This window comes from Panthera onca, chromosome B1, assembly GCF_046562875.1.
Source record: "Panthera onca isolate mPanOnc1 chromosome B1, mPanOnc1 haplotype 2, whole genome shotgun sequence".
In the NCBI taxonomy this organism is placed as follows: Eukaryota; Metazoa; Chordata; class Mammalia; order Carnivora; family Felidae; genus Panthera; species Panthera onca.
Window position 1 is genome coordinate 43,647,922 of NC_138342.1, and position 13,375 is coordinate 43,661,296.

At 42.0% G+C, this 13,375-nt stretch overlaps 1 protein-coding gene across 2 annotated transcripts in view; it reads left to right on the top strand.

Moving 5' to 3' along the window:
- Positions 1-13,375, top strand: part of KIT (KIT proto-oncogene, receptor tyrosine kinase) — an 86,468-nt gene that overhangs the window by 33,745 nt on the left and 39,348 nt on the right. For both annotated transcript variants that reach the window (XM_060654993.3, XM_060654994.3), the window contains exons 2-5: positions 3,241-3,510; positions 6,371-6,652; positions 7,750-7,886; positions 12,716-12,887. In XM_060654993.3, coding sequence (XP_060510976.2) covers positions 3,241-3,510; positions 6,371-6,652; positions 7,750-7,886; positions 12,716-12,887 — 861 coding nt within the window. The remainder of the gene's footprint in view (positions 1-3,240; positions 3,511-6,370; positions 6,653-7,749; positions 7,887-12,715; positions 12,888-13,375) is intronic.

Here is a 13,375-nt window from a genome sequence, read left to right on the forward strand (position 1 = left end):
CACCCATGAAAACCGCGCTTTCCACGTGGCATGAAGGTGAATTGTGGAGTTGGTGTGTTCTGGGGACATGGGCGGAAAGATGGGCTGAGCAAGGAATAGAGCGGTTTACGGGCTCCTTAGCCAGCCAGCCTAAGGATCTGTCTTATTGGAGAGGCAAGTAAAGGTCCAGAGGAAGCAGCTATAAATTAGTCCCATGAAAAGTGCTTGGCAAACCATACATGATGTCAGAGTTAGCTGCTGCAGCCTCTGTTAGGGTTTTTGAGGCTGGGAGTGGGGTTGTTGAGAGGTGGTGCTTTAGGGTGATAGATCTCAGGGTTATGAGGTTTGAGGAGCTGTGAGTGGGGTGGCCGGAGCCATGGAGATCTTTTAGGAGAGGAGGCCGTCTCTCTGTGAGATAATAAGTGGCCAGTCTGGGCGCGAGACAGCAGGCATGGAAAGACAGACAAGGAGGAGTGGCAGAAAGATTGCTAGGATTTGCTGCCAAGGAGGCAGAAGTCAGGCAGGAACCTGTTTGGGAAATGACGGAACCGTTTAACATTCATAGAAAGTGAATAAGTCAGGACCGATTGGAGGAGTGATAAGAGGTTCTGTTTTTAGAATAATCGTGTCCAATATTTAGTCGTATTGTCTAGGTGCCCCCAGATGGTTCTGAGGGCTTTATATAACGGCCTTATGAAATAGGTTCTGTTACTGTCCCTCCTTTGCAAATGAGCAAACTGAGACCCAGTTGATGAGGAACCGGCCTAAGGATCACACACTGACTAATGGCAGAGCCAGGATGGACATTTAGACTGTTTTCAGTCCAAGGTCTTACCAAGTATACTTTACGGCTTTGCTGTAATAGCCAATGTTTATTAAAGGTGCCCAGTCCTGTGTTAAGCTCCTTACATGTATTTGCCGCATTTGATTCCCATAAGAATTCTGAGATGAGGGTATTTTTTTTTTTTTATCGTTTTCCAGATGTGGAAACTTGGGCACAGAGAAGTTGAGTGGCCTGCCTTAGGTCACACAGTGAGGCTTAGCATACATTGGCATGGTAGGTCTCTGGAAGTCAGCAATATTTATTCAACTGGATTGTAATATCTACATATACCCTTAAGATCCACTCCCGAGAAAACTGAATCGATCGAAATATAGGGCAATACAAATTCTTTAAGAATTTTTGGATTGAATTTACTGTCCACGTCACTGCTATTTACTTGGAACTACTCCCTTTTCGCCAGGGGATAAATAATTGAAGTGATAGTGTCTTCATTTATTGTCGTGCCCATTTTCATTATTGAGCGTGCTGTATAACTTTAAAAATAATCCCAAGCACTTTGTTTTTATATCCCGTCTCCTCCATCTAGATGCTGAAGCCAGCAGGTATAGGTCTTGGCCTATAGCACTCCCTTCTGTAACTTTTAGCCTCGTTTGACTACAGATCTGTTTCTCTGCCTTCTCTTGCTGTAGCTCCTCAGCAAGAGGTCTACACTTAGACTTTCACCTTGGAGCACACAGACACTCCCACTCACCCGAAATTGTACTCTCAGATTTCCTGTGATCTCTTTCCCACCAAAGGCAGGGACTTTTGTTCATGCCCTTGACCTTGCTCAGCACCTGCCTTAGGACCCACCACCTTTTCTTTGAAACCGTCTGATGCGTTGCCTTCCCTCCCCTCTTTAGCAACTCCCCTTCCTTTCTGGTTGTGCCTTTTTGTTGTTTTTGTTGTTTGTTTGAGTTTTAAATCTTAGCTGGGAGGGCTCTCCAAGATTCGTACTGTGTGTTCCTCTTTTTTCCACAATCTCTTACCCTTGACTGTCTGATCCTGTCTTTTAACCCCACATGTTATTGCAGGGCTCTCGCCCCTCCTGTCCCCATCCCTTTATGATTCTGTCCCCATCTCCCCACCCCCGATCATGCCAAATGTGTAGAGAGTTTCCTGGTGTGGGATAGGCATCCCATTTCGCCCATGACCTTGCAGAAGTGATTGGAAGCACCCCAGGGAGTTCTGTTCCCCTGATGCTCTAGCCCACCTCGTCCAGGGACTCTTTCTTCCATCTCCCTCACCCAGGCTGTAGGTGAGTTCATCTTTGCAGCTTTCCTGGCACTATAACCATTGATGTGTTTTTCCTCTGGCGGTTACGTGGCATCCTTAGTCTCAAATCCTTACTGTAAGTCTTATCGCTTCTGCCTACCTGAGAACCATAGCTTTTCACTGATTTCCTTGACTCCAATTGATCTCTAGTATCTTACTATGCATGTCACCTTTCTACTGAAAACCGTATGGTGCCTCTGCGCGTGGTCTCTGTGGTATATGTCCATGGCACGTGTCTCGTCTTTGGCCTTTTCTGGCCCAGCCCACCTCCTACTTCTTCAGCTTAAAGCTAAAACTCGGAGCTATGTTTCACTTATTCTGACATGGAAGCAGTGTGTTCTGTAAACTCTGGAGTGTGTGTAAGAACCACGTGTTGCACTTCACGTGGACTTCTGCAGATCACAATTAATGCATTTATGCCCAAAGCTTTTGCAGATCGTAATTCATGCATTTATGCGACAGATGGATGAATGAGTTGACTGCTGCGAATTTTCTAAGGTTCAAGTTTCATATTCAGAGTCTAAAGTTTGCATCTTTAAACTAGGACGCCTGTCTAGGCATTAGTTTGATTAGGCTGCAACCCGACAAATGTCGTGAAACCTCTCATGGTCTGATCTTTCAAATGCGATTTTCGTTTTCTGCCCTATGGCTTGGAACTCATAAATAGTTCTCCTTTTGATGAACATCACCATGTAAGGAGCACTGCATACAAATAACAGTTCACAGCCAAGCTGTGTCATGATCATGTACGTTTTGCCACAAGAGTAACAGGTCAGGAGTTTTTGTGTGTGTGTTTTTATAGTGCGAGGTTTTGTTTTTGTTGTTTCTAGGCTGGGTGTCAGTAAGTCAGTACCACGGCGATGGCCCCTATTCAGAGTGGAAACTTGACCCAGCTGGGGTGTTTAGCCCAGAGAAGGCCATGGCATCCAGTGAGTTGGTTGCATACCAAGTGCGACCCTCAGGATTAGTTGAGACTTGCAGAAAATAATTCAGTAGATGAACTTAAACTTTAAACAGAACTCTTTCTAACTATAAATAGCCGGGCAGCTCTGTCCTATTTTTATTGTAGAGCACACAGAAGATGGAAATCAATATTGGAAGAAATGCTTTATTTCGCCAAGGAAAAAGATCATACTCAACACGATTCTGACTTTTCTTGGCAGGCTCTTCTCAACCATCTGTGAGTCCAGGGGAACGGTCTCTACCATCCATCCATCCAGCAACATCAGAGTTAATAGTCAGTGTTGGCGACGAGATTAGGCTGTTGTGCACCGATCCAGGATTTGTCAAATGGACTTTTGAGACCCTGGGCCAGTCGAGTGAGATCACACACAATGAATGGATCACGGAGAAAGCAGAGGCCACCAACACAGGCAATTACACGTGCACCAACGGAGGCGGCTTAAGCAGTTCCATTTACGTGTTTGTTAGAGGTAAACGTGTGGCTTTCTTTCATGCAATGCTTTGGAGAACTTAAGATCTTGTTCTTAATTATGGATGACATATACATGGCCAGCCATAGATAAAATGTTACTGGCTGGGTCTAGAAAACCTAAAACAAATTATTCTTAGTTAGTTTCCCCCACCCCCCCACCCCATCTTTTGACACATGGTGGCTGTGGTTATGACTCCAGCTGAAGGTCTGCAAGGCTGTGATGCTCTTCCTAATGAGGTTACAATATGGTGAGCCCATTTGTTCTGGAAGCTCTGAGTAAACCCTGAGAATAAATTGGGCCCTTTGGGAAAGCTGCATTTTAATGCCTTGAGATCCTAGATACTCCCACTTAGTAAAAACACTTCAGGGAACTAAAGGCCTCTAAAGGCCTAAACAGGCCAACACTTCAAAAGAATTGATCCACTTTTAGGGAGCAAATTCCGGAAAAATCACCCAGTCAGCTAATCAACCCCTGTCCCTCTTAGGTTCTTAATAGTTGTCAGTGGATTCATGTAAAAAAAAACAAACCCAAAACCCAAAGAACAGATAAAACAAACAAACTGTGACCTCTTAGAAGAAAAATATGATGGTTGGATTTCTGTACATTTCCCATGACAACCTCCATGATTCATCTGTATTTGTGCTTTTCACCTCCTTCTCCAGAGGAGGTTTGCTGAAGGGGGGTAGGCAGGAGAATCTTCTTGTTGATGTAAAAACAAGTACGTAAAGCTTAAGAGATATACCCAGGTTCTAGCAGGACAAAGAGAGTCCCAGTTCTGGTCCTGCGTCTGTACCTAGATTGGGGCTACCATTGAAAGAGGCTGCGTAGGAGGCCTCACCCGTGGTTATTGTGGAGGAATCATGAGTAAATTTGTCCTAGATCGTAGATCTGGGCAACCTCAAGAGCTTCAGGTTTTCATTGCAACCTTCAGATAAGATCACCTGCTCTGTCGTCCTGATGTAATTGTCTTTGAGGAGACCGCATTGTGCAAATTCTAGCTCTATCAAGGGTTAATACAGTTGACTCACCTAGTGCTCACTGTAGAGAAGGTTGCCATGAAATTCACTCTGCCTCTCCTTAGTTTATCTGTTATTCTTTCCTAGGTGGGTAGCTGAAAAATACACACTGATAAGGCGCAGCTTAGCCTCTGGGTATGATTCCCTAATTGTTGAGCTAACCTGTGTGCTGTTCTTTGACATTCAGGAAGGTACTCTTTAATTTTCAGGTGCTAATGAAGTATCATTCTGCGCATTACGCAATGGGTAAACCACTGAATAAATGGGGACGACTGAATTCGCCAGGTCGGTCTGGCAGACTTCATGGTTTTCTTTAAAGGGAAAGTCTTCCCTAGTAACTTAGCCCTATGCTGAATTATTACTGATTTAAGATGTTTGGATACTTAAGTGATTCATGTTACAGCAATGAAAGAAATTGGGGCGTTGTAGGAGCTAGACTAAGCCACCGAGCAAGAGTAGATGTAGAAAAAATAAACCAAACAAAACAGCTATGGCCTCAGACCATAGTTCAGCCATCATGAAGTACTTTATTCATAGAACTAATTAGTAAGGCTGGGAGGTGCATAATTCGTTCTGGGAAATTATCTTTCAAAATTGGTCAGTATATATTTCAATGATGTCAAGTTGATTTTTGTGGAACACCTGAATTCCAGGTAGAAAGGACAAGTAAGAAACATTTTAAACGTAATCTGTTGGCCCAACCGTGTATCTGTATTCTCTTTACACAGGAGAGGTGGCAGCATATTGTGTATACAGAATGAGGTTTGTCTTTGCTTATATGAGGTCCCAGTCTGCCTGAGGCTTTTCCAGTCCACACCTGGTGTCCTGGCGTAATTGTTAATAGCACTCCCCTTCACTCACAAGCGTCCTGGTTTGGATGATAAAGTGTTTGCCACCGCATTCCTGAAACTCATGAGCTCCCCTTGGGAATAAGGCTTCAGTTGATTTCCACAAGTTTGTATTAATATGTGTCTTTGAAGAGAGTATGGATAGAGCGGGACCCACGTGACATTCGTATGGGGTGGCCTCCTAATGGTTTTTGCAGATTCTATGCAGAAGCCAAAAGATTCTGGAGATTGGGGACTCTGGAAGGGGGTCCCCACAGAACAGTTAAGAGGAAGAATACCTCTCCTCTCTGATCCTGATAGGTATTATCAGACCGGCTTAGTCTTGGCTCATGCTCCTTAGAGTATCCTCTGTTGTGGAAAAAGAGTAAGTTTTGTAATAAAATATCCCCAGATTTTTAAGAGCCCAAGTGTGGTATCACTGCAGTTCGAGTTCTGCCCAGCCGTTTCTGGACCATGTCACTTTAGGAGAGTCCCTTTAAAAAAAAATAATTTTATTTTTTTAATGTTTATCTACTTGAGAGAGAGAGAGACAGACAGGCAGACAGAGTGCAAGGGGGGTGGGGGAGTAAAGAGAGAGGGAGACACAGAATCTAAAGCAGGCTCTAGGCTCCGAGCTGTCAGCACAGAGCCCGACGTGAGGCTTGCACCCATGGACCACAAGATCATGACTTGAGCCAGTCGGACGCCTAATCGACTGAGCCTCCCAGGCACCCCTAGGAGAGTCACTTTTTTGAGACTTCAGTTTCTTCATGTATAAAAGGGTGATGAAGAGAGCGCCCTTCACTGAGGGCTGTTTTGAGGGTTAAATGAGAAAAAGCGTAATGGTCCAAGCTTGGTGTCTGACACATGGAAAGGGACAAATGTTAACTGTTACTTAATTAGCAGTGTTTGGGTAAATTCTACTTTTGCTCGCAAAGAGAAACGTCGGAGTCATTTGAGATTTTTCAAAAATGTTTTCAACCATTCAAACTACTGATTTTTGACACGCTATAGATCCCGCAAAGCTTTTCCTCGTTGACCTTCCCTTGTATGGGAAAGAAGACCATGATACGCTGGTCCGCTGTCCTCTGACAGACCCAGAGGTGACCAATTACTCCCTCCGGGGGTGCGAGGGGAAGCCTCTTCCCAAGGACTTGACTTTCGTCACCGATCCCAAGGCTGGCATCACAATCAGGAACGTGAAGCGCGAGTACCATCGGCTGTGCCTGCATTGCTCTGCGGACCGGAAGGGCAAGTCCGTGCTGTCGAAGAAATTCACCCTGAAAGTGAGGGCAGGTAAGGGGAGGCCCTTCTCGCTTTCTTCTGGGAGGCGGAGCAGCTGTTGATGTTGATTGGTACACGACTTCTCTCTTCTCGCTGGTCCATCTTTCGATCGGCCGTCAGGCAGCTGGCTCTTCCTCACTCCCCCCGGCTTCAGACTACTGTCAGCTGCTTGTGAACTCTTTGTTGCATAGTCCCCACCCCACACAACTGCCCACGACTGCCTCCAGCGGGGCGCATTGACCAGCGACTGGCATTTAGACCGTATAGGGGTCAGTAGGAGGAGGGGACCGCCGTGAAACCTACCGACATCGGGGCACCCCAAGTTTTGTAACCGCACGAGGTGTTCCTTCCGAGAGAAACTCACTGGGAAGCTTCAGTTACACTATTTGAAAAGATTAGCATACACATTATTCACTCCTTGATTTAGTATTGACAGAGGGATTGACTTTCTCCTCGGCTGTTTAATTTTCATGCATTCCCAAACTCTTCACAATCTGAGGAGGCAAGTACCAACTGAGTACAGACTTTGTTGTTATCCTGGCGTTATGTAGATTATTTTGGTAGCTGGAAGATGTCTAGATTTTGTATCTCAGATCATCAAATTCGACACCAGTTGACATTCAGCAACCGGGGGGGTTTTTTTAAGGCTTTTGAAAAAGTGTGCTCCTTGGCGTTAAGTTTGGTTATTTAAAATGGGGGTTTTCAGAGACGGACAACGTATTATTTTTACGGCCTATGGGAAAGATGCCTGTTCAGTTAAAAGAATTTAACTAGGTGCGGGTTACATCCTCATGAAACCATCAAGGTTGTGTGAGGTAAAGATTAATGCCAGGCCTGCCCGTTTCAAAATAGCATTGTCAAGGAGCGTTATAATCTCAAAGCAGACGGTCCTATCTTTTTCACCCGGTATTAATGAATTTGCTTGAAGGATACAAGATTTAATTGCTGATGCCTACAGATGTGCATGTACTACAGAGCAGTCAGTAGCATACCTGATATTTTATTTAACAGACCACCGAGTAAGTTGTGCGCATTTGAGGAAAAGTGGCAAGTGAAAATGGCATATAATAGAACAGATTATTTGAGGGTCCCGTTTCTTTTTATTCTAGCCATCAGAGCTGTCCCAGTTGTGTCTGTGTCCAAAGCAAGCCATCTTCTTAGGGAAGGGGAAGAATTCTCCGTGATGTGCTTGATAAAAGATGTGTCTAGTTCCGTGGACTCGATGTGGATCAAGGAAAACAGCCCGGTAAGTGGCTTGTTCCCCCTTTTTTTTTTCCCCCCAATCGATGGTTTTCTCTTTGTGGGAGATTTTAAGGGTTTGTTTTTTTTTTTCCTTAAAAGGGTCTATTAATTGTCCTGGGGAGGCTCAGCTGGTATGTCTGTCTGAGGTGGGACTGTCTGGGCGTGAGTCGAGATGCAGATTTCCCCCTTTCGTGACACCATATGTGGGTGTGTATCTTCATTATTAGTGACACATGCATGTCATTTGGTAAATTTACGTTGAGAAAATCAAAGAGAGGACTCGAGACTCCTTTTGTTACTGTACCCGGTTTCTTTGACTTTCCTGGGGAAATTTTAAGAAAACTAATGATTGCGTATGCACCTTGATTTTTTTCAGACTATTATCAAAGCTACCCAGGGCAGATTATTTAAAATATTGGGAAAAGTTGTCAATGGTTTTTTTTTCCTTTCACGTTGAAAAAGAGTAAATGGCCTCAGATACTAACCAGAGAGCTCTTTGCTTTCCCACAAAGTGGCCTATCCATTTGAGAGCTGGGTTTCTTTTTTGTATTGATCTGACTCTCCCCTCTGAGGCTGGTTACCTGAGATCAAGTTGCTAATGGCTTTCTGTTTGTTTTAGTCACTATTAATAAAATGGTTATCTTTAATCTGAAACATTTGGACATGTTTAAGTTCTCATTCGTTTAACAAATGTGTATTGAATGTCTACTATATGTCAGGTACTGTGTTAGGCATATCTTAAGTAAATTTTAGCCAGTTTTGGAAGTTTTTTGTTTTTTGTTTTTTTCCTCTCTAAATACTCCTTAATAGCAAGGTCTTTAAAATGTCTAAATTCCCAAATATTTTGTTTTCAAACTCCCATCGACTGAAGTTTCAGTAATTTTTATTTGCATAATGTTGGCCATCTAGTTAACTAGCTTTTACGGTGGTTTTTCTTCGTATACATATGTGCATGACATTGGAGGAAAGATATGATATAGTTTCCTTCTCCTCCTCTTCCTGTCCTCCCTCCCCTTGCTCTGTATTCAACATTGGTGATTTCATGCCTGTTTAAAGAATGCTTTGCTAGATAAGTAACCATGGTGATTAGTCTAATGCAAAGTAGTATGATGGTATTCACATAGACTTGTGATGGATGATCCCTTGCTGGTGAAGCCTATCACCACTGACTAGGAGAATGGATTGTACTAGACTTGTTCTTTCAAACCAATGGCTCAGAGAAACAAGTTTTCTCTTCCGTATCATAGAATTTAATAAAAACAATAGTTTATGTATGAATTTTTGACTGACCTTATAGAACGCAATCCTATATAAATTGGCTTTCTATAATCCTTGATTTCAGATGAGAGAACAATTTATACCATGTATATATTTGAGCCTCCGTATAACTTGAAAATTAGCTTTTTTTTCCTATGAGGAATTATATTGCCCCAAGCAGTTTTGTTCTGAACCGTTTTTCCCTGGAGTCCTACATGCCATTCCCAATTAATCCACTGGCATTGGAAGATAAGCCTTTGGTATTGGGAGCTCTTTGGGGAAATCCCAGTGTGTATCTCAAGGGTTAAGGAAAACCAAATCACATGCAAACAATATGTAATATGTGACTTGCAGATGGGGCTCATGGCTCTCCGCCAAGGTTCATCCATGAATCTTTTGTTGATATCCTTTGGCTTAATTTGAAATACTTAGCACTCTTAGCACTATCAAATTATTTTAAAAATCCATGGTATTTGACTCTGACCCTTTGGAATAACTAACTCACAATGAAATCTAGGATAAAATGACTGTCCTAGAGTTTTTGCTGTTGTGTATTTTAAAACGTAAGAGAGTCTTGGCGTTTATTCAATACTTGTGAATCTTGTTAGCTTTTCTAATGCTTTTAAACCCTTGTATTTTTTACTTTTAATTAGGATATTTGACAGTGTCCTAAAAATGGTCTTCAGGTTTGGGTGTTGGGTCTGCATCACTACTGAGGTCCAAGCTTTTCCTTCCCGCATTGACATGTTCATTGTTCAGGTTTAACTCCCTGTTAGAAGACCTTTGGGCTCTTGGGAGAACTAGAAGGAAGAGATACCATAAATCTAGAATGTGTGATGTTACCTGTCCATCGTCACTCTGCCTTTGAAGAGAAGTCTATGACATGATGGACCGGGAGAGGACAGAACAATGTCACCTCACCTTGCTATTACACTTCTTGATTGATCTTCTGCAGCAAAATGGCAGATTCCTGCCAATTACTAGAAGAATCTCTGGGAAGGGAGTATCTTCTAATCTGCCTAGTGCTTCAAATTGGAAAGGCGGTTTAAGACCTTTCTTTAAAGACCTTCTCTCCTTCCCTTTCAGAAACAAAAGCTGGGTGGGGCACCTGGGTGGCTCAGTTGGTTAAGCGTCCCACTTCTGCTCAGGTCATGATCTCACGGCCGTGAGTTCGAGCCCCGCGTCGGGCTCTGTGCTGACAGCTCGGAGCCTGGAGCCTGCTTCCGATTCTGTGTCTCCCTCTCTGACCCTCCCCCCGTTCATGCTCTGTCTCTCTCTGTCTTAAAAAAAAAAAAAAAAGAAACAAAAGCTATGACTGCTCGTATCCTTGACTTGCTCAAGATCTCACAGTTAGTTAACAAAGCAGGTTTCTCTTCTTTTTATTTCAAAACATTCAGCTTTGGCAGTCTGCTCTTATGTATGCTCATTTTAATGTAAAATTTTTTTTTCCAAAAATATAATAACATGAGGAAAAAAAGAGAAACAGATATAATTCTACCACTGCATGTAGCAGTGCTATGCAGTGGAAATATAATGTGAACCTCCTATGTAATTTAAAATTGTCTAGTAGGCACATGACAGAGAGTAAAACAAGTAAAATTGATTGTAATATATTTTATTTAACCTTGTATAGCTAAAATATTACCATGTAATTAACAAAAAGTATCAATGGGTTATTTTACATTACTTTTTTGATATTAAGTCTTCCAAATCGGGGACATATTTTATATTTACAACACAACTCAGTTTGGACCTCAAGCATCTCAAGAGCTCCAGTAGTGTTTATGTTGGCTGGTTTTTTTGTTTGAAATTTATTTCTATTTATTTATTTTATTTATTTATTATTTTTTTATTTATTATTTTTTTTAACCTTTATTTATTTTTGAGACAGGGAGAGACAGAGCATGAACGGGGGAGGGGCAGAGAGAGAGGGAGACGTAGAATCGGAAGCAGGCTCCAGGCTCTGAGCCGTCAGCCCAGAGCCCGACGCGGGGCTCGAACTCACGGACCGCGAGATCATGACCGGAGCCGAAGTCAGACGCTTAACCGACTGAGCCACCCAGGCGCCCCTTTGTTTATTTATTTTAATCGAGAGAGAGAGCATGTGGGCAGTGGAGGGGGTGGGGTTGGGGAGAGAGGGAGAGAGGGAGGGAGGAAGAGAGGAATCTTAAGCAGTCTCTACACTCCCTGCGGAGCCCAACGTGGAGCTCAATCCCATGATCCAGGGATCATGACCTGAGTTGAAATCAGAAGTTGGATGCTGAACCGACTGTGTGACTGGTCTTTATAAACACTATATAGCCCACTTTTTTTTTTTCTTTTCATATTTCTTTTCTCTCTGCCCCCATGCATATGTATTATCACATGGTTGCCGTTCTAAGGTACACTCGATTTAGGTGTTTTAAGTAATATAAACATTTTTCTTATTTTCACATTCATGATTTTGATTCTTGGTAGACATTTAGGTCATCTCTGAGATGTCACTGCAGTAAATATTTTTGAGCTTTTTTTTTTTTTTTTTTTTAATTGAGTTATTTCCTTGAGATAAATTTGCTGAAATTGATCAGGGGATATGAACATACTGCCAAGCTGCTTTCCACAAGGATTGTTCTGATTTACAATGCCGTCAGAATGGTCTAATGCTAATAGGCTCACCATGGCCTGGCCAGCAAAAACCCTTGATCTCGCTCCATGTCAATATCAGCTCCTTTACTTTCTTTTTTCAGTTGTTATTTTTTCAATTGGAATGTGTTCATATTACAGAAAATTTGGAAGATGAAGAAAGCTCTTTGGTACTCCTTTTAATCTTTTCAGAGAGGAGCTATAGTTTGTATTTTACTTTATTCCCATGATATTTTCCATAGCAGAAATCTCTCCATGTGTGAATGGTGATATCACAAGAGTAAATTTGTAACTTTTTCTCTTCAGCTCATGCTTAAGTAATTTGGGTTTGGTCTTACATGTTTTACATACTTTGGGACCCTTTTTAATAGTTGCCAAAATTCTGCTGGGTAAGAACTGTAGGATGAATTTCCAAGCTAGCTTTAGACACTGGGATTCTACTTTTATTCATGAAAATAGTATAAATATTAATAGAACATGATTATTAGAGATGTGTTTTCTTTCAATCGCTAGGGTATAAAATTTAAAGAAATACATGTAACAGGAAATACTGATATGATCTAACTATGCTGACTCATTGTAAAATATCAGTAAAATATCAGCATTGTAAAATGTGGTATTTCTTATGTAGTAACTTCTAAAATTTGGCACTGTTAAACAAATATTTAGTGCTGCAGAGAATTTGGAATCAGGTATGCCATGGTTATTAAAAAAATGAATTTTCATGTTTTTTCTAATAGTGACTATCTTTCAATATAATCCACGAATATGAAGTGTTCCAATGACAGACTTGTCATGACGCTTTATTATTCTTACTTAAGTAGTGTATAATGAATGTTAATATGGAGAAGTTAATTGCTGCTATTTTTAATTTATCTAGCTAGGAAAGATCCTGAATATAAATTTTATGGTAATCTTTGATTTTTTTTTTTTTTCCTCTCCTTCTGTAACCAGCAAACTAACGCACAGCCACAGAGTAATAGCTGGCACCAAGGTGACTTCAATTTTGTACGTCAGGAAAGGTTGACGATCAGCTCAGCAAGAGTTAACGATTCTGGAGTGTTCATGTGTTATGCCAATAATACTTTTGGATCGGCAAATGTCACAACAACCTTGGAAGTCGTAGGTAAATATCTCTATGGGAACGTATAAATTACTGGCAGTAGTGAAAGAAGACATTGCTAGAGAGTTTCCTTTTTATGTTAATAGAATGTTGAAGCGATTCTTAGAAATTTTATGATCACGGAATGAATGAATGAATGAAAATGATCACGGTAGCCTTTTTCCAACTAGAGCCCAAGAGCAAATCCTATCAGTTTAATAGAGGGGAAGAGGAAAGATGTAACTGAAGCTGTTTCAATGGGCCATTTTCTGCCATCCGCCCTCCCCTCCCCACCACACATAGTGTGACCTGGAGCTTTTTCAAAACTTCTAGTCCTTGCTGAATGACTTGAGTTTGGAAGTGGGTGTAGACTTTATGGAGGAGAGCAAGTGCTGAGAGCCTACAGTATTTCTCTGCGTCTTTTAGGGAGGCGCCTCACTCTTTGGTTTATCTTTTTTACCGCCCAGGGGTCTGGTTTATTTGTTGCAGGAAGGGCTGAATTGGGCCTTTTC